Below are 27,737 nucleotides of genomic sequence, written 5' to 3' on the forward strand. Positions count from 1 at the left end.
AACAAAGTCTGCAAATCACGTAGCGTGGTCTAGCCTACTCTACACTCCTAAACAGCAAAGTGCAGTCATTTCCCTTCCCACCCACACAATGCCCAGAAATGCGATGTAGATCATAAGCAAACCAAAGGAAATCGGCTTGCAGATGGCATAAAGCCTTTCTATTCCAAGGAGCATGGTATTTCCTGTGTACCTTTTCCAGAAATGCAGAAACATCACTGATATCTATACTGACATTAAAGTCTAAGAAATACTAGGCATGAGGCTAACATATACAGCATGCTTTACCTGGTAATTTCTAGTCTGTACAATGTCTTCATAACAGTTTGCTTAAAGACAGGACTTTCTTTCGTTCAGCAAAGACTGACTGAATGTCATGCGGAGATTTCAGCCTTATAGAGCTTGCATTCTAAGAAGCAGAGAAAACCAATCAGTGTGTATATTGTAGTGTGTGTGTGTGAGGGTGGAAAGATGTCATTAAAAATAGGGTGGGATAAAGAGAATGGGAGAGTGAGTTGCAGTCTAAAATCTTTGCAAAGATGGTGATAAGCAGAGGGCAGAAGCGGGTGAGGCAGCTTGTTTGAGGATAAGTCTTAAGTAGTGTCTATATTAAGGGTAAGGACACTAAGTGGATGTGAGAGACACAAAGGGGCTGATCTCTTGATAAGAGACTACGTGATAATTTGCCATTTAACAGTTATTTATTAAAATGGACATGTACTTTTTTTGTGTGTGCTTGCTTTTTCTAAGAACGAAGTGCTTACCTCAAGCACATTGGGTTTGCGTTTTGGGTGTCTGCACAAACAAAAACCAGGGGTTCAAGTTCCACAGACAAAGCAGGCAGGAATTGGAGAAGGCTTTTTGAATTCTTCTGAAACCCTAGGCTCCAAGACGCCTAGATGGTAGATGGATGAGATAAACATGGTGTCTGGGTTGTGCTCCAAGACAAAGCTCTGCAACAAACACAGAAAGAGGAATTGCTGAAGGTTGTGTCAAGTTGAAAGAAAATGGTAACTTTTGGAGCAGAGTTCCCCAGTATCCCAGAGGTCAGGTCTTGAATAGAGAGAAGGCACGTACAGCTTCCAGCCTCGGGCTAGTCCACTCCTCCAGCTCGCCTAATCTTTCCGCTCACGCCCTGCTCCGCGAGCCAGACCTCGCAAAGCCAGACCTCGCCCTTTCCCGGCGTCCCAGTTCACTTTTGACCCGTCTAAAACCCGCCTAAGACCCGCCTTCTCGTGGAGACCCTACCCCTTCCCCCACGCTCCAGTCAATGCTTACATTTGCACATTGTTCTCGCCCCTCTGCCCAGACCCCGCCCTGACTCCGCCCCCGATGGGCCGTCTTTACCTTTGTCTCTACTCTTCGCCCTGCCAAGGCTCCGCCTCCTTCTAAAGTCACGCCCCTCAGGGGCTGGAGTCTTTGACTTTGGTCCCGCCCATCCCTCCAGACCCGCCCCCTACGGGTTTAAGCGCTACTCGGGCGGACGTGACGCCAGGCCCGAGCCGTGGGCTGCACCGGGACCTTGTCAGACCTGCCACTTGCTCAGGAATGGACCCGCTGGTCGCAGCCAGCAGCATGATTCTGCTGGTGGTCCTGATGCTGTCTGCGGAGGCCGCGAGCAGAGCCGTGACTATCACCGAGGATCCAGAGACGCCCTCGGGTAATGACTCCGAGCCTCTGCGGGCAGGGTTGGGGCTGGAGGTCAGGCGGGAGGCCGGGAAGTCCCTTCTAATCGGGCTGCCTCTCTTTGGGCAAGGCAGTCCCGGGTCCGGGGACCATAGGGACGCACGGCTCACCGCGGTTTACACGCCGCTCTTGCCTCTTCTTTGCCAACGCAATAACGCAAACCTTTAGTAACTAAAGTTTAATCTGTTATAGTTAGTTTCCAGGGCAGCGTTTGGCATTGCAAATACAACTCACTGTTTACAGACTTATTTTCCGGGTGTTGTCCAAATTCTTTGTGTAGGAGAGAAGAAAGATGTGCCAATTGATAGTGATTCTGGTTTGCTAGTCTGGTTTTTAAGTATATAACTGTAGGGATTTTAGGGGTTCTTCCTATAGAGCAATCCTCAGAACCTTTGATTTCACCCGCTAATCACATTAACCACCAAGGAATACATATTGGGGATAGTTTTCCGTGAATAGAGCTCTAGAAAGAGCGATGAAACTTGGCATCCACTCCCTCCCAGTCGCTGGTCTTAAGTGCCAGAGATGTTTCCAGTTAGCAGCTGCTGGAAGGCCTGGAGATACCCAACCCCCTTTAACTCCCAGGCGCTCCAGTTAGGTGTGCAACATTCCGGTTCAGCCCTGCCTTGACTTCATCTTCAAAGGCTAAGCAAAACTAATCATAATAGATAGGAAATAGCCACCTAGATGTCAGTCAGCAGAAGAACAGATAAAGAAAATGAGGTGCGTATACAAAATGAAATTCCATTCAGGTATAAGGAAACAGGAAATAATAATTGCAGAAAAATAGAATTAGAAATAATGTTAGTTGTGTTAAGTGAAATAAGCCAGGTTGAGAAAATTCAGAAAACAAATACTATGTTTTCTTACCATATATAAACCTAGATTTTAGGTGTGTGTGGTGTTTGCGTGTGCTTGTGTGTGTGTGCGCGCACGAGTGCGTGCGTACGTGTGTGTGTGTGCGCGTGTGTGTGTGCGCGCAAGTGTGTGTGTGCGCAAGTGTGTGTGTGTGCGTGCGTGTGTGTGCGTGCGTCAAGGAGACCATGAGAGGGAGGAGAAATAAAACGATAAAAACAGGGTAATAAAACACATGCATGGGACATGAATGCAAAAGGGAGGGTTCTTGGGGGAGGGAGGCGACCAGAAACAGAGGCAGGAGCAACTGGGGGACAAATTAGAAAGCATGATGACATGTATGTAGCCTGTATGAAAATGCTGTGCGAAAATCTATTACTTTGGTACTTTAACATTTATAATTAAATAGAGAATGCAGTCAGTCATTCAAGAAAATGTGAAGCAAACAAATCGTTAGTCATCCCTTAGGATAGGCATGGTGCCAAGGGCTAGGAAGACAAGTTTGGTTAGGACTTACTGGGTGCTGGCAGCTGTCTTAGCAGAAGGCATAACAGGTCTGTTTTCGCAGTCACCTCTAATGTAGCGGCGCTGGTATCTCCATCTACAGTGAGGCACACAGGGCTGCCCAAGAGGTAGAGACCACGTTCTTAACCACTCTGCCAACAGCCATTACCCAGGGCAAGCTGCCTGTCCCCGTGGGCCATTGCAGCACACCGCGATAAGAACTTGAACTTACTTAAAGGCTGCTGGGAACTAAGATAAGAGTCCTAAACCCCACCTAGGGGACTCTGAGAAGATTTCACAGAGAAAGTTAGCCCAAGCTTAGCCCCAGAGGTCTAGAGAGAATCGCATTTACAGAGATGGGAAGTGCCATGTTAAGCTAGAGGGATAGTAAGTGTCTTACCATAGACTGTGTGTCAGGACAGCAGGACGAAGCAATTGAAAGTCTTGTGTGTAACAGAAAGGGATGGAAATGTGGCTTTCGCTGAGAAGTTTATTGGTTCAGAGAAGCCAAGATAAGCAGAAAATGAGGGCGATCACCTTGGTTTCAGGAAGCTAGCACTCGGAACACAGGAAGGCTGCAGTTTACCATTTCTTATTTCTAGAGGCCTGGCTATGGACAGATTCCCTATTTGGCAATAGTCGTGAGTGCTGGTAGCCTTTGGGTTTTAAAATCTTGCAACTTCTATCCAAGCAAAATCCCACAAGGAAGGCTCTGATTTCTCTAGCTTGACTGGATGCCAACTGGTGTAGGAAGGACATTGTTGGAAGGTGTGGTATGGGATTTTCAAAAATAGAAGCATAATGTTCCCGACAGGAGTGAAGGGCCTGCGCCAAGAAAATAATGCGCCCCCTATGCCTGGTGTGATGGATGACCTCGTGCAGGTTTAGATAATGCTAGTTAAGAAAAGCCAGGCATCATATAAAGTAGTCTGAGGAAGAAAACCCATTAGGAGGCCAGAGCTCAAGGCGGCAGAGGGATTCCTTGAGGAGTGGCTGTGTAATGGAGGAGAGGCGACCTTTGAAGGAATACTGAGAAGGCAGAGTCCCTTGGACTCTGGCTGTGGGCGGAGAGAATGATCCAGCTGCCTGGTGGGGCAGAGCCTTAAATGGAGTGCCAGGCACTTCCTTCTGCTGAGGTTCCTCTCTGTGACTTCGTGGTTTTCAAGTCTTCAAATCCTGCCTTCTGTGATAAGTTCTGCTCCCTTCTGCACTGTACCCTAGCATTTTATACTAATTTTTAATATATTATTATATATTATTTATATGTTAATTCTATAATATAATTTGAAAAGTTAACATGCAAAATTTAGCAACATGCAGAAATGGTGTATATGGTTTTGTTTTAATTGTGCAGATAATCAGAACGAGATTTTGGTTAGTATGAAGTGACTTCAAGAGAGAAAGGAATTGGTTCATTTGTAATTTTCTTATTAAAGGGGCATCTTTATTTTAGATTCATAAATAATAAGAATACAAAATACCCATTTTAGTCCTGTCTGAGTTATGGAAGGGACTTGCTGTAATGCGTTATTCAGGTTTCGCGGTGAGCCATAAAGCAGCATGATTGCGTGAGGCAGATTCTTGTGAAGTTGTCAGACAGAAATCATCTCCACTCTGCCTTTCTATGTGGAGGCAATAGCCCTTGTTTTAGTAAGCAGTCACAGGGATGTTTAGTGAAAACGAACAAGGCACTGTGTGCTGTTATCTTTTCTTACCTTCCCTAAAGTTTGTTTTCTCCTTCATAAAGTCTGTACCATAATCCTGCCATTCATGGGATGGCTTGGAGAATATCTGAGCTGTGCCCTGTAGAGTATGGTATACAGGAATCACTATCACTTAGAGTGTGTAGCATTACTTCAACAGATAATAGTTAATGTTAAATTATTTTAGTTATGTATGAAGATCTGGATTGGCCTTTTTAAAAAAAATCATCAAGATCAATATAAGAAATTTAAAATTTGCTCAGGAGTGAAACTCGTTTTTCTAGCATTCACTTGTTTTTTTATTTTGTTTTTATCAGAAAAGGCCAGTTTGCTTTTTTTTTTTTCCAGTTCCCATTTTTTCTATTTTTCACTTTAAGAATAAATTAGCCCAGGGGCTTCAACTATAGTTCAGTGGCAGAACACATGCCTGGTATCCACAAGGCCCTGGGTTCAGTGACTGAAATAAAGGAAGTAGAAAGGAGTCTGAAGACACCCCTATTCAGCTTAACCCACGACCTGGGGCTGCCTCCCCAAACAGAAGCTGAAATGCATGAAGGGAAACAGCTCTTCCCACAGATTGGGAATGGTCCATTCCAGAGGGAGAAGGTAGTCATAAATTTATTTTGACAGAAATAACAAAACCTTGGTATTTTCTACTTATGTAGATTCCTCATTGCAGTTCTCAGTTTGCAATAAGACATCACCCTTGTGAAAACAGAGGTGCCTCCATGCAGCTCTTCTATCTGCAGGCCAGTAGACCTTTGCTCTGAAGGTCAGCCATTTGGAAAAGGGCCCAGATGTTTGATTTCATTATGACCTTTGGTTTTGAGTTGAAGGAGTCTGGGAATTAAATAATTCAGAGCCCTTTTTCTGAAAACAAGTTCCAGAAAACGTCTGTTTTCAAGAGACCACAAAATCTGTAAGATTGTTTCAGTCTCTGAAACTATTCTAGCGTCATCTTAAACTCCAGAGATAATAATGCCTCTTTGTTTCCTCTGTGTGTATTTTTACTTATACAGTGTAAATATATCCCGAATAGAAGCTTGCTATGAACCTTAGTTACGTCAACCACTCTGCACTGTAATTTAGAGGTCAGGTGATAAAATCTGAAACTTACTGAAGAATGTGACAGTTGTCGTGTAAGTTTGGCAAAGACAAAAGTGGTGTCTAGTAGCCTAACCACATGGTTTCTCTTCTGGTTGTATTAAACCACAGGTGATGTCATTTGGTATAATAACCAAAAGTTTCTCTTTAGTAGTAAGTCATGCTATAATCCGTTGAAACTTCTTCCTACCACCTGTTTGCTTGATGTGGGATATATAGTGATTTGGAGGTCGGCCTGGGCTACTGTCTCAAACAAGAAGGTCGACACACGTAGATAGTATTTTATTATGATGAGGGTCATCACACACAATTCACACTCTAAATTCTTCACTGTGGTTGTAAGCCTATCTCCCCAAGGCTGCTCTCCTGGGCAACATATCTTAGCTGAAGGTCAAGTCCAGTCTCTTAGCAGTCTCTGATTCAAGGGCCAGGATCCTGGGAGAGTCTCTCCCTCCTTCTCCCTCCTGTCACAGGGCAGATCAAGCTGGCATCTCTCCCGATGTGCAGAGCAGGGCATTGCCCTTGGTCTCTGCTTATATGCTGTCCAGTATGAGTTTTGGAGTACTAGTCATGTGTCTGTTTTCTTGAGTGAGTGATGTCCTTGGATTCTGGCTGTTAGGTGCAGCCTTGGGTATAATGGTGATCCTGACTAAGCTGATTTTATATGTCTAAAAGACGTTTTTTTACTATGCTCATTACATCTACAGTGTGATCCTGTCTCAAAAAAGCCAACCAATCAATCAATCAACAACAAAGCACCCGATGCTGTACAAGACTGTTATTGCTTGCGGTTTTAGGTTGCATAACTCAGTGGCTTCTTCCTAAATATAAATGAACTTTGATAATGTTGCAAGGATTCAGAGTGGCTTCTTTGTGCCTTTTCCTCAAGGCAGGAATTTCATATTGTATATATACAGTTAGAAACCGACTTTACTTCTATTGGGAATAGTTAAAAAGAGGATCTTAAGGGGGCTGGAGAGATGGCTCGGAGGTTGAGAGCATTGCCTGCTCTTCCAAGGGTCCTGGGTTCGATTCCCAGCAACCACATGGTGGCTCACAACCATCTGTGGTGGGGTCTGGTGCCCTCTTCTGGCCTGCAGGCATGCACACAGACGGAATATTATAAACATAATAAATAAATAAATATTAAAAAAAAGAGAAGATCTTAAGTAGTAGAGAGATAACTCAGGGTTAAAGATGCTTGCTGCTCTTGCAGAAGACTCAAGTTTTGTTCCCAGTATCCATATGGCAGCCAACAACCATGTGTAACCATGTATAACTCCACTTCCCAGGGATCAGGCCTCCACGGGCACCAGGCACTCCTGGGATGTGCACCTACACATGCAGGCAAACACTCATGCACATAAAAATAAATCTTAAAAAACTTAAACGGTTTTAAAAGGAAGAGCTCGCTGTTAGAAGTTGGAGGAAGGGGCATCCTTATACTATAGAGGAGGCTTAGCAGCTTTCATGATATACAAGTAGAAAGTGTGCTCCTGGTCCTGGGTGATCAGCCCAGGAGGCTCCCAAGCAAGGTGTGGAAGGCACCACCTGGTCTTTGCTCATTTCTTGTCAAAATGTGAACGCCAGCAGGTTAACTATGGAAAAGTGGTTTAGAGGAAATCAGGATAGCAGATCTCTCGTTGAGGTTCCTGATCCATTTGCAGTTTTGTCCAGGGTGAGGGATGAGGGTCCAGCTCCATTCTTCTGCGTGCAGCTGTCCGCTCTGTCCAGCACCGTTTGCTGAAAATGCTGTCTCTTCCTCAATGCGTTTTTTGGCATCTTTGTCAAAACTCAGGTGACTATAGAAGCATGGGCTTACATTTGGATCCTCAGTGCTACTCAGTTGATTAATGTCTCCGTTTTTATGCAGTCACTATGCTATTTTTATTGCAATAGTTTTGTAGTATAGCCAGAACTCAGGGAATGTGATCCCTCTAGCAGTGTTTCTATTGCTTATGATTCTTTGGGCTTCCCTGTGTCTTTTGTGCTTCCATATGAATTTTAAGATAATTTTCAGTTTCTGTGAAGAATTGCTTTGGAATTTTGTTGAGGATTACATTGAAGCTGTGCATTGCTTTTGGTAGGATGGCCATTTTCAGAATATCAACCCTACAAATCCATGTACACGGAAGATCTTTTGTCTTCTGACATCTAATTTCTTTCCTCATTGTTTTAAAGTTTTCATTGTACAGGTCTTTTACTTCCTTGGTTAGGTTTATTCTAAGATAAATTGTTTTGTTTGTTTTTTAGGATAAATGTCAAACCATTCAAAATCCCATCTTGGTTGGGAGAAGGAATCATGAAGACCTCCTCTCACTAAGGAGCAGTTGACGGCTACTGGGGGAAGGAGAGTGCCAGTTAAATTCAGAGATAGTCTCACCCCAGCCCCCTCAGGCTGTATATGTTCCCAGCAGATGGCTCTACAGCCAGGCACAGACAGGCAGCCTTAAGGGACTTAGAGCTCTTAAAAAAACAAAAAAACAGCTCCAGAAGTTTAGCAGGACACAGGGTGATAAGGGATATGGATGGAGGGAGTGGGGGATAAATTTGATCAAAACATCATGTGCATGTATGCAGTTCTCACAGAAAGAGCAAGGAGAGCGAGAGAGAACTGATGTTTTGCTGTTTTCAAGCTCTGTAGAGGCCGCCGATGCCGAAACCAAGAAATGACTTCTGAAAGTAGTTCAGATTCATCATGAACACCCACCTCCACCTGACCTGTTTTTTTTTTTTTTATTATTTTATTTTTTAATCTCACAGGCTGATCTTGGAATTCTAAACACTCCCATTCAAATGCCACTTAAATGCTGGCATTATAGGCGTGCCCCACCACACCTGGTTCACTTAGTGTGTTGGTTTGAGATTTATGTGTGTGTGCGCATGTGTGCGTGCGTGTGTGCGCGCACACAGGCTGCTTGACTTATATATGCTGTAGTCATTGTGGGCTGGTTATTTGGTATTAATGTTGAATTGTTCTTGAGAGGGGGAGTAGAAGCTTTTATTTATTCTTAAACCATGGTTTATTAACTGGAACCTAGGCTGTTTGGGAAGGCAGAAGTCCAGACACACTCTCTGAAAGAACACCCTCCTAAGGGAGCCCCAGGTTTCCATACTGTGAGTGACCGTGGGTAGTCTTCAGGAAATCAGGAAAGGAAGGAGCCAAGCAAGAGCAGTGTGTTTAGGCTTGCCCTCAAGGAAACACTTAGAAAACCAAAGCTTATGGGTACTGATGTCCCAGCATGCATCTGTGGTGTTTCTGGAAGCATAGTAGAAAGTTTGCAGTTGTCTGGCTAATGGCCACAGAAAGATCAAGCAAGTCCTGTTGAGTTCCTGAATCTGGAGACAACCACCCCACTCCCCTTCTTCATAATCTCAGTCTTTGCCATAAGCTTTACCCTATGTTGATAAATAATATAGAAACTAGATATATTTTCAAAACAAATGTACTGGGAAAGAATGAAATACAGTAATCATAAAGCATTTTAGAATAAAAGCATTTCCCCCTTCAAACAGTAAAGAGCAACTTAAAATTATAAACATACATAGTGCGTTTCTCCAACTGTTACCCTCTTGACCTTGAGCTGGATATTCGTTGCCATGGTGCTCCTCTGTCCATAGCATTGTTGGATCCTCAGCAGCCTCTCTGACCTTTACCCTCCAGATGCCTGTGGTGGACCCCTTCCCAACTTAGAGTCCAAGTTATCAGGACCAAAAATGTCTACAGACATTGCATACTGTCCCCTTGGGGACAAAGATCATGTGTTTTTGTAAGTCAAAACTTAAGGAAGAAGTACTGGGGGGAGGGGGGAATGGCAGTAGGATTTGTGACCTTTAATGTTGTAGCATGGGGTGCAGGCATTGGAATATTAGCCTGCAGCCTCCCTCATACTAGGCAACCACTCTTTCACTGACTTACAGTCCCCTAGGTAGAAAGATAATGCATGTGTTAAACCATTATGAATTAAAACAGCGGAGCAGTGTGGTCTTAAATATTAAAAATGTTTATTATAGGAGAAAACATCTGGTAGGTGTTTCCAAGCAGGTATTTTACATATGTAAACTAATAGGTGTCCTAGTTTTATTTCCGTTGCTGTGATGAAAACTCCCTGGCAAAAACAGTCGAAAGGAAGAGGGTTTATTTGGGCTCACATTTCCAGATTACTGTCTGTCATCGCGGGGAAGTCCAGGCACAGGGAACTTGAAGTAGCTAGCCACATCATACCCACTCTCAAAGCACAGAGAAGGGAATGAATGTGTGCATACTAATTGCTCAGCTTCCAAATCCAGGAATTGCACAACCCATTTTTAGGTTTCTTCACGTCCACACAGCAACCTGATCTATGTAATCCTTCCCTGAGACTCTCTTCCCAGATAATGTCTAGGCTGTGTCAAGTGGGATAATTAAAATTATCACAATGTCTCACTCAACAGAAGACAAAGTCCAAAAGAGCGATCTAACAGATAACTGGGAAAGGACCAGGGTTTCTTAATGATTTGGCCTGGGGTGTAATTCTTGATTAGAATAATCTAAGTAAGCATAATTCGTATCATTATATTGAAAAAAATATAAGCATGGGCATGGGTGCTCTTAGAGCACTCGTGGAAGATGGCCAGGTGTGCAAGGGAGCCACCTTACCTGCGCACATCCTCATGCATTGATGGGCTTTAGCTTTCTAACTCAGTCATGCTTAATGTCCAGGTAAGATGGAATGATCTTAAATTTGGGGTCACATCACCATCTTTACATTTATGGTCATCCACCAGCCCTCTCCCTGTGATTCTTGGGAGTCCTCCCTATAAATCTTTCAGGAGTGGTTTAAAGGGAGAAAAGGCACAGCCCAGGAAGCAGTGTTGATGACCAGTGTCTGCTTCAGTTGTTGCTAGGCAGATTTCCGTGTGCTGTTTAGAAAAGAACAGCACACCTTCCCCCCGGGAGGCAGCGTTGAGAGCCTGGTGGCATTCTCGAGTAAGAGTGTGGCCAGTTCTTCTGTAGACACCGAGAGAGCAGTCTGCGCTGGCAAAGACTGAGAACTCTGTGATCACAGTGATGCGAATAAAGATTGTTATTATGGTAGGCAGTGTGTTTGTTTATTGGAGCCGTTCAAATGTTGTGGGAGTTGTCTTATGCTGTGTTTGTTTTTTGTTTTCTTTGTTTTTTTTTTTGGTTTTTCGAGACAGGGTTTCTCTGTGGTTTTGGAGCCTGTCCTGGAACTAGCTCTTGTAGACCAGGCTGGTCTCGAACTCACAAAGATCCGCCTGCCTTTGCCTCCCGAGGGCTGGGATTAAAGGCGTGCGCCACCACCGCCAGGCTTCTTATGCTGTGTTTGTGTTTCCCATATATAACAGTTCATGTTCCCGCTGCTGTTTCAAAATACCCAACCAAAGCAACTGTTTTGACTCACAGTCTGAGGGCTGCAGTTTGTCCTTGGGAGGAGGGGTGGCAGCAGAGGGGAGGAGTCAACTCAGTCACACTGAACCCAGTCAGGAAGAGATATAATGATGATCTCTACTTCTTCCCCCACCTTTCTCTTTTTGTTCAGTCTGGGACCCCTTAGAACAGTGGTCTCAACCTTCCTAATGCTATGACCCTTTAATACAGTTCCTCATGTTGCGGTGACCCCATCAACCATAGAATTATTTTCATTGCTACTTCATAACTATAATTTTGCTACTGTTATGAATCACAGTTTTTTTTTTTTTTTTTTTAGATAGAAAGTTGCCATAGGGGAATCAACCCAGGGGTTGAGGACCACTGTCTTAGAATGATGCCTCCCACATCCAGGGTGGGTCTTCTTTTCTCAGCTAGCTTCTCCAGAAACTGCTAGACCTGCCGAGGTTTCTCTAGTGGGTGACTACATATATTCAAGGGCACATCGAGGATTAACCATCACGGCTTATGTCGTGGTGATGTTGCATAGCCTAAAGTGAATCAGAACTCGTCTGCACTTTTTCAGTAGGACACGTCCTATGTGTTCGCTCTGATTGAAATGGCTTCAGTAGCTGCTGCACTGCCTCCACTTCCGGGTGCATGTTGGACTAACATGCCGTTGCATAAGGCTTTCTGTTGCTGATGTTAGTTCCTTACTGTGACCCCTTTTGGTTTGGTTTTGAATCTCTTACAGTGCCTGCACCAACAAATGTTCTGATTACGTCTTATAACTTGAACCCTATCCTGTGCTGGAAATACCAGGATATGCCAGAGACTCCCACTTTTACTGCGCAGATAAAAAACTATGGGTGAGTATTGCTCAGTTATTATTTCTATTCGGTTTTAAGCCGGATCCTTTCGTAGTCCATTCATCTCTGTGATCCTCCATCATCCCTCATCAAACTTACATCAGCTGTCTGCAGATGTCACAAAATGCTAAGGATCCAGATTAGCCCCACTCTGGTCTCTGAGTAAACTAAGGTTTGTTAGCTGTTAGCAAGGACTAGCCACATACAGTGCAGTTAAGGTCAGAGAGGGCAAACACCACCTGGACAGCGGCTTACCAGTCTTTCAGAATACATACTCACAAGTCAAGTCTTGGAAAACAAAACTTCAGTGTGGATCTGTCGCCTCATGATTTAATAAGGAATGGAGGTTAACAACTTGATAGGCATGCTACAAAGGCAACCTTTGTATCTGCCCTTCAGATCACAGTGAATGCTTATCCCAGGCTTGGTATCATGCAAACTGGTAATTTGATAAAGGTGTTAGCACTCAAGTCTATCCTGAGTGTGTTCTTTTAAGTAACCTGTGGAGCAAAACCGCACGAAGGCATGAGTATCCTGTTCAGCACAAGTCCACAGATATTTCAGGAGCTGTTCATTACTATAACTCTGTCTAGTTAGGCTTTCTGTTACTGCAGTGAAGCACCATGACAAAAGCAACTTGGGAGGAAAGGGTTTATTTGGCTTACACTTCCATATCACTGTTCGTCACTGCAGGGAGGTCAGGACAGGAACTCAAACAGGGCAGGATCCTGGAGGCAAGAACCGATGCAGAGGCCATGGAGGGATGCTGCTTACTGGCTTGCTCCCCATGGCTTGCTCAGTCCAATACCACCAGCCCAGGAGTGTTCCCACCCACAGTAGACCGGGCCGCCCCCATCAATCACTCAGAAAATACCCCACAGGCTGTGTCCAGGCTCCTTTTATGGAGGCATTTTCTTAGTCAAGGTTCCCTCTCTCAAATGATTTTTAGCTTATGTCAAATTGACACAAAACTCCAACACGGTCTCTTAGTAAATTGACAGAAACATTAAACCCTGAAAACATTCTGTTTGAAAACTCGGGGAGACAGAAACCCTCATAATAATTAATATGAATGCAAATAGATCTGGCTCTGGGGAAAGAACTTTTGTCTGACAAACCTTACTATGCATACCTTGGCACATTTTTTTTTGTGGTGCAGGAGATCAAACCCAAGGCTCTACACATGCTAGGTAAGCTGTCTACCACTGCACTGCACCGCCATCTCCCATGCTACATTTGTGTTTGTTGTATGCATGAGTGCAGGTTTGTGTGTGTGTGAGTGTATGTGTATGCAAGAGTGTGCGCATGTATGTACACATACATGTGGAGGGTGGGGACAACTTCAAATGTCATTCCTTGGTTATTTTTTGTTTTGTTTAATGTAGGTTCTGAGGCTTGAACTCAGATCCTGATGCTTTGCACAGCAAGGACTTGATTGACTGAGCTGTCTCTTCTGTCAGCGTTTGCTTTTAGGGTTAGGAACTTACCTGAAAGACACACTGTTCTACAAATACAACTTGAGATTCAATAGGAGATTGAACACATGACTGCTATAAAAATGGGTTACTGTATTAGCTTTGTAAAATATGAAGAATATTTCATATTTTATGGACCTAAATATAGTGATTTCCAGATGATATTGTTCAGTGAAAAGTTAAGTTCTATAAGGTCTATGCACTGTGCCCCGCTGGGGAAGATGAAACAGATGGACTGTCTGTGTGGCTGCTGTCTTACTCTGGGAAAAGAAGGGCAGGGAGTGAGAACCCTGAAGCCAGAGAGATCAGCTTTCTGCAGGAATGGCTAACAAGCAATGTTGTGGAAACCAACTGGAAGAACCTTATGTTTCTTAGAGAAATGCTGATTCCAGTGTTAAGCCAAGAAAGAAAATGAAGGTTTTTATAGGGATTTGAGGGAGTTTGATTTGTTAGATTGGTTAATCGGGTTTTTGCCTTTGTGGGGCTAAGGTCCAACTTGTTCGCATAAACAACAAACACTGTACCTCCAAGCAATAGCCTCAGCCTGGGAAGGCAGGAAAGTAATTAGAAAGTCTCCCTATGGCAGACACAGATGATGGGGACATGTCCAAAGGATCTTGAAGCCATCTTGAAGTAGGTTCTTACTAACCAAAGGATGGGACAGCTTAAGCAGCAATATCAATTAAGAACATGATAAATTGAGAACTAAGAAAGAAAACCTGTATCTATGTTGTCATTGACTAGTAATGAAGTTGGGAGAATGAAAGGTTCTTGTGTGGACAGGAACTTCTAAAGTGTTAATGTTTTGGCAAGTGAAGCTGATACCTTAGGTGCTGTCTTCCTATGATACCGGTAAATTTTACTAGAAAGATAAATTTAAAAGAAAAACCTGACCACAATGAAGAGCTTTTGTAATATGTCTGATTATGTAATTGACTCACATTTGTATTAACAGGATTCATAAGGGTTTAAAAGTGTAGTCTGAAACTTAATTATGAAATGTATTATGTGAGTTCTCTCTCCTACAAAAGAGTTCACAGCGAAGGTTATATATGCCTTATCTCAAATGCTTGGGGCCAGGAATATTTCATATTCTGACTTTTTAGATCCTGAAAGGTTTATATATACCTAAGTAGATACCTAAGGGGGGACCTAAGTCTAAACATCAGACTTAGGTCATGTATACCTTATCCACATATAACCTAAAAGTAGCAGTTGTAGTTTTTATGGTGTTTTGTTCATTTTATTAAAATATAATTTTTTGTATTTGAAAATTTGGATTGAAGACAGAGCTTAATGCATGTCCCACAAACTTTCTGTCACTCAGCTGCTCCCCTAGTTTATATGATATTTTGAATAATGAATTTCATGTGGGAAACAAACAGCTTTGAATGGTGTAGCATCTTTTCTCTGTAACATCAGATGGCTGCCCAAAAGGCTTGGACTTTAGAGTCATTTGGATTTCCAGGGTTTTTTGGATTAAGGGTGCTGGGCTTGCACATCCAATTCAAGAGGAAGGGTTTCTTTCATTTGGCTTCTCTATCTTGTTCTATTTCAGCTCTTCCAAGCAAATACCAGGAATCAAAGTAGAGTACAGAGGGATAACTGAAGTTTGTGTGGTGATAAGGTTCATCGTGTGTCTCTCTTCATTTTAGGGGAGAATGGATTGACTCCTGCACCAACGTTTCTGGTCATTGTTGTAATATCTATGAACAAATTATAGACCCAGAAGCATCTGTTTGGGCCAGAGTTAAAGCCAATCTTGGACAGAAAGGATCTGCCTATGCAGAGTCAGAAGAGTTTGTTTTGTGCCGACATGGTAAGTAGTTTGTGTACACAGATAACTCCTTAAAATATCTATCTGTCTGTCTGTCTGTCTGTCCATCTACAATGTAAGTAGATTGTGTGCATGGATAACTCCTTAAGATATCTATCTGTCTATCTATCTATCTATCTATCTATCTATCTATCTATCTATCTATCTACACAGTAAGTAGATTGTGTGCATGGATAACTCCTTAAGATTTCTATCTATCTGTCTGTATGTATGTCTGTGCACCATATTTATGCAGTACCCTCAGAAGCCTGAAGAGGGCGTTGGATCCCCCTGGTACTGCCATTATAGGTGTTTGCTAACTACCATCTAGGTACTGGAAACCAAACCTGGGTCCTCTGGGAAAGTAGCCAGTGCTCTTAACCACTGAACCATATCTCTAGCCCTACATGGATACATTTTAATTGGGAAGTTCTTACACTTCTATGTGTGTTTGCTTTATTGATAGTTGCTACAAGTGTCTAGTAAACTTATGACAGAATTTAAGGAGCCAATGTCTTTGCCTTCCAGGCCCCACAAAACAACACTCAACTGGCCTTTCCTTTGCCATTTTTCACACTATTTAGCATCCAGTCCTTTCAAATCTTTATCAATGCAGTTCAGCATGGTTAGCCATCAGCCTTTCCCTCCCTGACTAATGTAGAATTTATTTCAAAGTTAGATCACAGAGGACTTGGCCACTAGGTTCATTCCTGCTACCTCCCTTAAGCCCTTGAAGCATAAATACCAACATAATAATACATTGACATAATACATTAATACATTAGAGTTTCAAGCCCATACCTGTCATCCAGCAGGCAGGAGAATCAGGCAGGAAGATCAAGGGTTAGTGAAGAATTTGAAACCTTCCTGTCCCAAAGAAACAGAAGTTCAGAGTTCTTTCATGTGTCTGAGCCTAAGGTTTTCAGTTTTTTGCCATCCCAGCATCTTACCCTGTGGTTCACTGGTCTCGGCTCTCACTGCAATTCCAGAATGTTTGGAGTCAGGTCTCATCTCTGGTGGGGCATCCCACCTTAGCCTGTGCCCTAGTCCGCTCACCCCCATGACATCCTTTTCAACTTCCCTTCCTTCCTAGCTCACCCCCTGTGCCTGGTTATGGCCATGCCATCATGCCTGTGGTGCCCACTTGCCTTGATTCTGCTCTAGCTTTCTGGGTGTACCCAAGGCTTTCCCGTCAGCCCCCTTTTTGCTTACTTTAGGTATTCCTGTTCTCTGAGTTCATCTAGTACACGCCATCTTTAGGTCAGATTTGTCTGCCACAGATTTATCAAGGACCTACCATGTCCCAGAAAGTATGCCTGAGATACACTGGAGAGTCCACACCACACCTGTGTGCGCTACATGTGGAAAGCACAGGTACATGTTCACCACACAAGCCCCATACACCAGAAACACAGAGGTTGTGCAAAGGCTACTTGAGTCCCTGGTTCTGATTTTCATGGTAAAAAGTGAACCATTAGCAGGCTTTTTTAGAACCATCTTCCAGACCCCCACGGATGTTAAAGACGCTGGGTTGAGTTAGGAAGATAGCTGAAGAACTTTCCGGGAGGTGGACATATGGCCCTATGGTTAAGAACACTGGCTGTTCTTCCAGAGGACCTGGCTCAAATTCCAGCACCTACCTGGCAGCTCAGAACCACCTATAACTTCAATTCCAGGGGACCCTGGGACTCTTCTAAGCTCCATAGACACCAGGCATGTGTGTGACATGTAGACTCACATGTGGGCAAAATACTCACATACTTAAATAAACAAACAAACAAACAAATAAGGACCTTTTCAGAATCAATTTTTAGAAAACAGGGTCCTTAAGCTACAAAATAAATATAAAAGAAAAGGTATTTGCTTGAGTTTCTATTTTGTGTGTTTATGTGGGGGCATGCTGGAGAATGAACTCTGGGCCTTACGTTGTTAGGCAAGTGCTCTACCCACAAGCTACATCTCCAGCCTGCTGTCTGCTTTTCATTTTGACACTCATAGCTGTTGAGTTTAATGGTCTTCCTGCTCTACCCTGCTAAACAGTAGGCAGTACAGGCGAGTACCACCAGCCCAGCCTTTTTATCTTCGGAAAACCCACGTTTATGACAAAGTGTTCCTTCCTAAAGACAAAGTCAGAGGTGAAATTAAATCAGCAAAGCAGGCTTTAGGCAAGAGCTTCCTGTCTGAGATTTATTAAACACTGTATTCTTAGACTTTCTTCTAGATCTTTGCAGAGTTGTTCACCTGTGTCCTTTGATTTGGGTAAATGTGGTAGCCATGCTGGAGGAATTACACTTTCCCTTTCTTCCCAGGAAAAGTTGGACCACCGGCCCTGGACATCAGCGTGAAGGGAGATCAGCTCGTGGTCAATGTGCTCCACCCTGCGGTTGTTATAAATGGAGAGAAGTATGGGGTCATGTATGGGGATGAGAGTGCCTGCCACACGTTCTCCTACACCCTATATGTGCGAAAATTTATAAATGGGGAGGTGTGTGTTTCTCTTTTATCTTTTTTAAAGATAGGAATCATTCTATTGCTTGTGCGAGTTGTTGTCATAAACTGTAATGCAGGTGCACTGCTCACGTGTGTGTGATAAGATGTGTGGGGCATAGATTGCTGGTAAGAAAAGAAAACCTATGTAAATGCTATTGGAGGAGCCAGTATGGAGTTAGTCGCCAGCACTGGCCAGACGATGCAGTCTTCTCTTCGCCTCTCTAGGATGTCTTCTTCTCTATGTATCTGTTTTCTCCACTCGTAAGACAGAGACCATCCGAGGATTTTTTTTTCTTTCTTCCTTACTGATAATATGCAGTGTATAAAATAGTATATAGCTATGATTTATTTCTGAAAGGTAAGCTAACAGTATAACTACAGTGATATAATTACTTTACTCTGGCACTGGTGTAGAGACCATAATTGATTCAAACTCTTCTCCTTCCTTTCTGCACGGTGTTGTCATTTAGTCATCGAAACCATACTGTGTGCTGTCTAAGGACACAGAACTACACAAGTGAACCACACAGACAAAACTCAGGATAATCCCAGTGCAGCGGAGGAGGCCGTGGGCAGCCTGCAGGGATGGGTAGTGGCTTTCAGTGGAGGGGTCAGAGAACTCTCCTGGGAAAGGAGATGGCTGGAGTCAGTACTGGGGTTAGAAGCTGGTCCCTGCAGCTATATGTGGGGACATCATTTGAAACATAAGACATAGGAAAGGCAGAGATCTCAGCAGAGCACAGTTGGCATGTGGGGACAGCATCAGGGGCCATTGAGCTTGGGGGAGGGGTACAAGGGACATGTGGAAACAGCAGGCATTGGACAGGTTGACTTGTTCTTTTCTCTTGAGTAAGATGCTGCTTGCCCCCTGACTCATTGGAAGCTCCATACACTTTCCCATAATGCCCTTCACCATTCCCATCTGGCACATTCCCGCTTACTCTTTGGGTTCAGGGGTTGCTGTCTCCTCTTTGCATTCTTTCCATACTCAGCAGGTTATTTCATTTTGGGTGATCTGGTTGGTTTTCCCTTTATTCCTTATAGGATTCATCTTATAATGCTCCTGACTTTCTGACTTTTTTAGCTCTTATCCTCACTGAATTGTTATTAAACAGTTATTAAACAAAGGCATATTAAACCACCAGCGCTGTAATACACGTGTATTAGTCACCTGACTAAACACCCAAGCCAGCCAGCTTGCAAAGTGGGAAAGTTTATTGAGCATAGTTTTAGGAGACACGAAGGGTGATGTTTGCATCCACTCAGCTCTGGTGAGGGCAGCAGTGGGGCACATCACTGCGGCGTGTGTACAAGTGATAACCACTCTTTCTCCCCGTCTCCTGATGCTGAGAACCAAACCCATGACCTCATGCACATAAGGCATGCACCACACTATATACCATGATCACAAGAGATTTCACCTCAAACTAGAGCAGAAGCATGGAGGCCATGGCGGGATCGGGACACAGGGCACGACTCCCAATCTACTTCAAGAACATGCCTCTGTGAGCTAGGACCTCTGTATTCACTGTTTTCTCATCACCGTGACCACAGATCTGACAGAAATAGCCTAAGGATGTAAAGGTTCATTTGGGCTCTCAGGTTCTGAGGATTCAGTCCATGGTCACCTGGCTTCGTATGTTTGGACAGGACATGCTGAAGCATGAGGCAGGAGTGGCCAGGACAAGGCGCCCTCAGGGGCTAAACCCCAAATGACCCACTTACTTCACTTAGACTCCACTTCTAAAACTTTCCAGAACTTCCCATAATATCGCTACCAACTGAAGACCTAGGCCTTATTATATAAGCTGGTGAGGGACATTTTATACTCAGAGCTTAACCCATGGGGCTTGTCTCATAGAGGTCTCGGCCAGGTATACCCTCAGTCCGAGACTAGCCCTTTAATACACGAGTCACACTGGATACCTAGCCAACCTCCATCCTGCTTTTGTGTGTCCAGGCCCTATCGTGGGTGACCGTGTGCTGTAACTAGTGGAATGAACGAACTGTGAGTGCACAAAGGATCCCTTGGGGCATTATGATGCACTTTCCACACAGTGACCCTGCAGCTTTATGTAGCTACTTCCTTACGCTTTCTGTAAAATGCTTTCCTTCCCCAGATGTTTCTAGTGCTCTAAGAACTGGATAAGCAAGCATTGGCTAGTTCCACAGACCCTGAACCCTTAGAATCTCCAAGTTTCAAACAATACCTGTTCCCATGGAGAACATTTTAACAGATATACTTCCTCATGCTGTTTGACATCACTGGTTGACTTATTATTTGATATCAAAGCTGATTCGAAGTTCATGTTCATTCTCTGCATGTTTTCCTTCAGTGTTTACCTAGGATAGTGCAATGATTGTCCCCCTGAGATTAAAGAAGTCATACACTTTCATGTTGTTGTTTTTCTACGTAGGTCCTATATACAAGTCATAAAATCGATATGGACAATTGCAATGAAGATGGTTGCCAATTCAACATCTCAGTGTCTGCATTGGATTCCAGATACTGTGTTTCAGTACACGGACACTCAGAATACTGGGACATTATGACAAATAAATCGGAGGACGTCTGTGTCTCCCTTGTCGATAACAGCAGAAAGGGTAAGCGCTTGCCTTCCCCCAGCTGAAGACAGAGTGCTAACTCAAGTGCGGCGGTGTGCAAGAAACGAGATGCTTTACAACTTACACATACCTTTTCTTTTAAAAACATCCAACATCCTTTCCCCAGAGAAGCTCCTAATTAAAAACAAGACAGTTTCTCTGGCTTTGAGGTATACTACAGCAACCAAATTAGGAAGCCACCAGATGAGTGACCCGGGAAAGGAAAGATACGTAACAAATTTATAAAATCATGCACACAGGTGTCTGTCCTTCGAATAGTCCCTGGAAACTGTACCGTGGAGAGACTGGAATTCAGGAGAGTCAGCAGCAGATTACTTTATCTTGGGCTGGTTGTCACCTTCTGGAACAGCCATGCCTTGCCCCACTCTGAATCTGAACTAACACCTTGTGAAAATAAGTAAAAATCTCAGAAGTGAGGGGTGCCCACTTAGAACACTAGCTTCCACCAGTCCAAGAGCTAGGACTGTCGTCAGCATCGTGAGCCTGTAAGATAGCTCCCCCATCTCCATGTGCCTGCCTCTCTGGTGCACCCACCAACATATTTAAAACTTACCTTGACTTATGACTTTCTTCTGTAAAACTCTAAAAACCCCCTGAAGCTGTTTCCACATTAGAACACGGAATTTTGGATGAAGTAAATCTGGTCTGTGGTCACTCATAGTAACTCAAGAATAAACTGTCTCTTGTTCCCTTTAAGGTGAGAGCTCTGTTTTTTATGTCAACAATAGTAAAAATGGAAAAAAATGCCAAATGTAGTACTTCACATTTCTGACCGAAGGCGAGGTACTCTTCTGAGCGCGGGTTCTCGCGCGGGTTCTCCTGTGACAGTGCACCGCAATGCTGCTCAGAGTTTGTCTTCGTAGCTAGGCTTTCTGTTGCTGTGATAAAACACCATGGCCCAAGCACCTTGAGGAGGAAAAGGAATCAGTTGTTTTGCTTACATTTCCACTTTATAGTCCATCACTGAAGGAAGTCAAACAGGCCAGGAACCGGGAGGCAGAAGCTGATGCAGAGACCATGGAGGGGTGCTGCTTACTGGCTTGCTCCTCATGGCTTGCTCACCCTGCTTTCTTATAGAATCCAGGACCATACCAATTTGCCAATAATACATTAATAGAAAAAATCACTAATTAAAACCCAAACAAAACTCCTTACAGTTTACTAGAATACCAATGACATGTGTAAACTAAACCTATCTGAACACTGACCATTTATCATGGCCCTATATATGTACAACTTTTGCTAACTTAATAAATGTTTTATCACAAGATTTAACCCTTCTGCTGATATTATGTCAGTAATCCCTTAATGTAAAAAACATTGCCAATATGCTTCCCATTTACACACTAGCCATCAGAAAACAGTAGATAGATACAGTGATAAAAGAATGTTTCCATGTTCACATAGCCACTAAGAATGCTGTCCTAGTAATTGATTAAGTAAAAATGCCATGGATCCCTAAGCGGCTGCAGTGGCAGAAATGCTGCAGGTCCCCAAGCGGCGGCAGTGGGCAGCGGGTCCCGAGAGCAGCCAGTCCCAAGCAGGGATGGCACAGTTCCCCAAGTGGCTGCAGTGGGTCACGAGGGGCAGTGAGTCCCACAAGGAGAGATAGATAGATGGGCATGCCACAAGACCACACTGCAGGTCTCCAAAGGCTGCTGGTCCCTGGCAGAAAGCCACACAGCAGATGAGAGACAGAGACATGGATAGGCACGCCATGCAGAGTGAGGTTGGATATTTATTTAGTAGGTTATGGAAGGGAAGAGGAGAAAGGGGTAAGAGGAGAAGGGGGAAGAACAGAGAGAAACAGAGACAGAGAGGGGGGAAGGGGAGAGTGGAGCGAGGCAGAAGGCTCTTGGGGGGGAGAGATGGAAAAGAGAGGGGGACTCATGCTGGAAGCTGAAGATCAGCTTGCCTGGGCAGACAGGGGAGGGTGTGGCTTGTCTCTTAAAGGGATAGAGCAGACCATTATAGTCCTTATGCTCAACTTAGTTTGGGGCCATTAAATAATATGAGCATAATTACCTTATCAGCAAAATTTAGCAGGTGACGGGTATCATAAACTGACTTTATGGCAACACAGGAAACACTGACCTAATAGCTTATTGTCTGCAGAAATCCCAGGCTCTGTTGTATTGGTTGTTATCCTGAATTATTTCTTTTCACCAAATTTAATATTGATGCTGTTGATTTTGTATCCTGTACCTTTTCTGTATTCATTTAACATTTTTTTAAAATTTTATTTTATGTATATGGGTGTTGTGTCTTTGTGTTTGTTTTATGGGCCACATGTATGCAGTTCCTGAGAAGGCCAGAAGAGGGCATTAGATCCCCTGAGACTGTATGATTGTAAGCTGCCCCGTGGGTGCTGGGAATTTAACCCCCAGGTCCTCTAAAAGAGTAGCCAGTGCTCTTAACCACTGAGCTATTCCTTCAGCCCAATAGATGTCTTTTTTGGATGATGAAAATCTAGGCTGAAATTTTAGACCATTTGTGTAAAATTTAATATTAATAACTTTTAGGCCATTCTATGAAAACTTCAAATATGACTTAAAACAGTGTAGTGCATTTTGTACTGATGTGCATTCAGCTATTTAGAAAACAAAATCCTACTTTATATACAAAATTGATGCGCTTATCCCAAATCTAATTTTGTAAAAAGTCTAAATTTAAAAACAAACAAACAAAAAAAGGAATTGATTTAGTGGTCACATGGTGGCAGCAACTTACCTAGTGTTTTATCCCTTGTCACATGTAGGTCGTGCATGCTGTTTGCTCAGCCCAGTGGGATTTCAGTGGGACTTCTGATGCAACACTCATAATCATTATTTTGTGGGTTTTTTGGTTTTTTTTTATTTATTGCTATTGTAATGATCTAATATTATAATGATTTATATAAATGATATATATAAACAAATAATGATATATTTGTTTAACCACGGCCCATAGTAGACATGGTAGAAGCGTTCGTTAAGTAGTAACATGTAATTATTATTCCAGAGAAGCAGCTGTAGAGCAGAATTAGAGTCACGGGATGCTGTTAAGGAGATACACACTGTCACAATATCTAGACTACTGTTTATTTTTTAGAAGAGAGGACTCTGGGAAATGCTGATGATGACTTTTTGGGAATAAGAGAGCGGAGTAAGAACAAAATCACAATGGCTATGTGTGCGCACACAATCCTCACTGCTGTGCCTGCTCCTCCGTGGGCCTGAGTGTGTGTGTGTGTGTGTGTGTGTGTACGACTCCTCTTTGTTGTTACAGGCACAGGAGTCTTCGGATGGTTAAGTGGTGAGGAAGGAACATGGCTGAATTGTTTTAAGAGCTATCAGCAGTGTTGCTGGAATTATTTCTCCCAAGGCAGGGCATTTTAAAAATGCCTTTCTAAGTGAGGGGAAAGCATCCCTTGGTCACACCCTGCTGTGAGGCTGTGGAGAGGTTTAAGAAGCTATTTCAGCTACCTTGTGTCCGGACAGTGTAGTCCCAGGGTACTTCAGAACTGCAGCCCCGGAGGAGCCTGCCGTCTAGCTAGGATGTGCAGCGCTGTGCGCTCAGTCGCGTTGCCCAGTTCTGTCCAGTGTTCTTTCAAGTACTGCTGATATGAACATGTGCATCTGCTGAAGAATGACGCTAAGACTTCTTTGATGCAGAATAGAAGTATTCTATTTGTTTCTTTCTTTCTTTTTAGATTCGATTTGGATTCTGGTTGTTGCTCCTCTAACCCTCTTTTTCATTGTTATCCTGGTATTTGCATATTGGCATATGAAGAAGAATCCATGTAAGAGAAAAAGCATAACGCTACCTAAGTCCTTGGTAATATATTTAATTATTTATTTAATTATACACGCTAACATTAATTTGAACCTTCTTTAGGAGTCCCTTCGATACTAAGTATCATTCAGAAAAATGCTGTATGTGCTGTGATGAATAGTGTTCTGTTTAATCTTATCATAGTACTTTTCACTAAAAAATAGTCTTTCGATCTGCCATACACCCAAAGCCATATATATTCCACTGTGCACCAGTGAAATTTTTGTATAATTTCCAGGATGGAAACTGACACATTTGGTAAGGAGCTAAAGGTCCAGAAGGAACAGTATAGTACAATCAGTGTAAGTGCATAGAGGCTTGTGCGTGAGCCAGTGAAGAGCTTGCCCACTTGGTGGATGGGGGTTGGTTATGACTCTTCAAGAGGCAATGATGCGCTAGCCCTCGGGAGCAGCATATGGGAGAGCCAGCCTACAGCCCCCAAAACTTGGCTTCTGAAGAGCTGCAAAAATGCAAATATTTCATCGCAGCCCGCATATAGAAGGCAAGATGGCCCAAAGTGCAACTATCATACTTGACATTGAAGTGTAGGCACACTCTAGTCTTTCGACATGGTTTAAAGAACGCGGAAGGGGAATAAAATGATGACACATTGATTCAGAAATGACAAGAATAACATCTGTGATGCGCAGAGGGTGCGGTGGAATTGGCTGCAGCAAAGCTGTCGCTAAGGTGGTGGAGAACTATCAACAGTGAGGAGACAGTGCATATATGTCCCCTATACGTCCTCCTCACTAGGAGGTAAGCAGAGACCACCATGTCTTTAGCCACACCTTCCTCACTGGAGCAGGAAAACGAAGCTGACCCTGCAGCAGCGGCAGCAAAGATTAACTGTATGCCCCTTGCCAGGAAGCTGCCGGCACGGCAGCCTTTTACATAATCTTTCCAGTCGTTTATCCTGAGGAAATAATTTCATAAATAAGAATGCGTGAAAGATTCTAAATGTTCTGTGCCTTTTAAAGAAAACATCACTCCAAAGCAATGCCAAGTCACTGGCATGAAATTTGCATTGCACAGACACATAGGAGATGGTGTGCAAAAGGCAACGTGCATTTATGAGATGCCTAATGACGTCATATTTTTAGTCTTAAATAAGTTCTATTAAAAAGGAAAGACAAGGGCTAGAGAAATGGCTCAGTGGTTAAGAACATTGGCAGTTCTTCCAGAGGTCCTGAGTTCAAATCCCAGCATTCACATGGTGGCTCACAGCCATCTATTTTGGGATCTGATGCTCTCTTCTGACCTGCAGGTGTACATGGAGATAGAGCACTGTATACATAAAATAAATAAATCTTTTAAAAAGCATTTTAAAAAGAAAAGGCCACCTGGGTGTGGTGGCTCACATTTAATCCCAGCACTTGGAAAACAGAGGCAGGTAAATCTCTGTGAGTTTGAGGCCAGCTTGAGTTCTAAGCCAACAAGAGCTATGTAGTAAGACTTTGTCTCTAAAGAAATAAATAGAAAAGTCAAGGCACTTGGTGATACACATTTTATGTCCTAGTCCTTGGGAGGTAAAAGCAGGCTTGTCACAAAGTTCAGGGTCACCCTCTGCTACATAGTGTCTTCAAAACCAGCCTAGGCTACATGAGACCTTGTCTCAAACAAACAAAAAAGATCAAGAAAAAGAATGCAGTGAGCTTATTTTAATCATGTTTAATGGAATAAGTCATTTGCTTTTTAGGCCTTTTCTATTTTAATAGGCACTTAAGCTCAATAATTTTCTATCTTTACTCGCTTTCTTTCAATTTAGCTCTCTGTTGTAAAAAATGCCACCTCAGAGACAAAACCTGAATCCAAGTATACCTCACTTGTCACATCGTGCCAGCCAGCTGTGCTGGAGAATGAGACCGTGGTCTGTGAAGAGCACCTGTCCACGGTGGCCCTTCCAGGAGACCCAGGAACAACAGAACACGAAAAACTTTCCAGCGAAGCAGAGCCTATGATCCCCGAAGGAAGCACTGCTGTGGCCCCCGACAGCCCTCCAACGCCAATACAGAGAGGCAGTTCTTCCCTTTTGAGTAGTAACCAGTCCGAGCCCTGTAGTCTCACGCCCTACCACTCCAGAAGCGGCTCCGACAGTGGCCTCGTGGGATCCGGCAGCTCCATAGCCGACTCTGAATTCCTCCTGCACAATAACCCGGAAACAAAGACACCAGAACAAGAGACCGTGCCGGTGATGAAGGCACCCACCTCCTTTGGTTATGATAAACCGCACGTGCTCGTGGATGTGCTGGTGGATGGCGGCGATGGGAAGGAGTCTTTGATTGGGTATAGACTCCCAACAGATGCCAAGGAGCCATCCTGAGACCACCTGAGTTCAGCCGACGGTGAAGGATCGGATTTTCCTCGGTGATTTTTCTGCTTTGATTTCATGAAGAGGGGGTTGTACCTTTGCAGATACTAACGGCACAGAACGTCTTGATTTAGATCCATGTGTAAGGAGCCTGTGGACACTGCGGGGTTTACTCTGAAAACTTGGAGACTTTTTTAAAGGACTGTATCATTGCTTATGAGATCCTTTCTGGGTGTGTTACCAGCGGTGAATTTTCCTCTGTTAGCGTTGCTTCCTGCAGTTGCTGCTTTTCCATCCTTAGCACCTCAAGTGACATGTTGGGCAATTTTTTTTTTCATATGCCTTCACAATTGTAAGTTCATGTATATAGTATGTTTAAAGTTTCACTTTTATGGGAAAGCTGAAAGCTCCTCAAAGTTGGACTTTAAAGTTTACTTCAAGCTGACAGAATTTGATAGAGCATCTCAGTGGAAGTTTGTACATATTTTTTCTATGGAGCATTACTTGTTATTTTTAAGTAAAATGTTTTGAAACCAAAACTTATTTGGGTGTTCATTTATCGAAGCATGAGGGCAATCTTTCATAGTTAGTTAATGTGTTTCATTACTTGTTGCTACTCATTAATACTATAGAATTATTTTCTAGTTTATATATCTAAGCTTTAAAGTAATTCTAAAAGGAATCTCTTTTAAAATGGGTGGGGAGTGAAGGGCTGCTCAGTTGTTAAGAGCATTTGCTGATCTTGCTGCAGAGGGCTGGAGTTCAATTCCCAGTACCCACACGGTGGTTCACAAACATTCATAACTCCAGTTTTCCAGGAGATCCAGCGCCTGCTTCTGACCCTGTTGGCACCATGCACAAATATGGTATACAGGCATACATACGGGCAAAACATTCACACATTAAAAAAAAAAAAAAAACCCTTACAGAATGGGACATTTCTATAGTAAGTAGCCAGTGAGGAATAGCCTGTTCCAAGTAGTTCCGAAAGAAAAGCAGGACTCACTGGAGAGCTGGGGTCAAGGACGCTTTCCCTGTGCAGTGAAGGAGGAAACCTTGAGACGAGTGCTGTGCAGAGAGAATGCTTAACACGTGGGTGCCAGCAGTGTCGGTCTTAC

The 27,737-nt window shown here is 43.4% G+C and overlaps 1 protein-coding gene across 1 annotated transcript; it reads left to right on the forward strand.

The window, feature by feature from the left end:
- The first annotated feature begins 1,500 nt into the window (after positions 1-1,500).
- On the forward strand, positions 1,501-27,152 carry Ifngr1 (interferon gamma receptor 1). Its single transcript, XM_057763033.1, has 7 exons — positions 1,501-1,657; positions 11,975-12,089; positions 15,220-15,383; positions 17,690-17,865; positions 20,288-20,474; positions 24,187-24,311; positions 26,077-27,152. Exons 1-7 carry the CDS (start codon positions 1,546-1,548, stop codon positions 26,629-26,631), a joined length of 1,434 nt encoding a protein of 477 aa, XP_057619016.1. The 5' UTR covers positions 1,501-1,545; the 3' UTR covers positions 26,632-27,152.
- The last annotated feature ends 585 nt before the right edge of the window (positions 27,153-27,737 follow it).

Source organism: Chionomys nivalis, chromosome 2, assembly GCF_950005125.1.
Source record: "Chionomys nivalis chromosome 2, mChiNiv1.1, whole genome shotgun sequence".
NCBI classification, from domain to species: domain Eukaryota; kingdom Metazoa; phylum Chordata; class Mammalia; order Rodentia; family Cricetidae; genus Chionomys; species Chionomys nivalis.

What these genes read in the sequence shown, in the direction of transcription:
- Ifngr1 (XM_057763033.1), top strand. Translation starts at nt 1,546, where the DNA reads ATGGACCCGCTGGTCGCAGCCAGCAGCATGATTCTGCTGGTGGTCCTG. An exon ending in GGATCCAGAGACGCCCTCGG is followed by an intron (nt 1,658 to 11,974) that starts GTAATGACTCCG and finishes AATCTCTTACAG; the next exon opens with TGCCTGCACCAACAAATGTT. An exon ending in GCGCAGATAAAAAACTATGG is followed by an intron (nt 12,090 to 15,219) that starts GTGAGTATTGCT and finishes TCTTCATTTTAG; the next exon opens with GGGAGAATGGATTGACTCCT.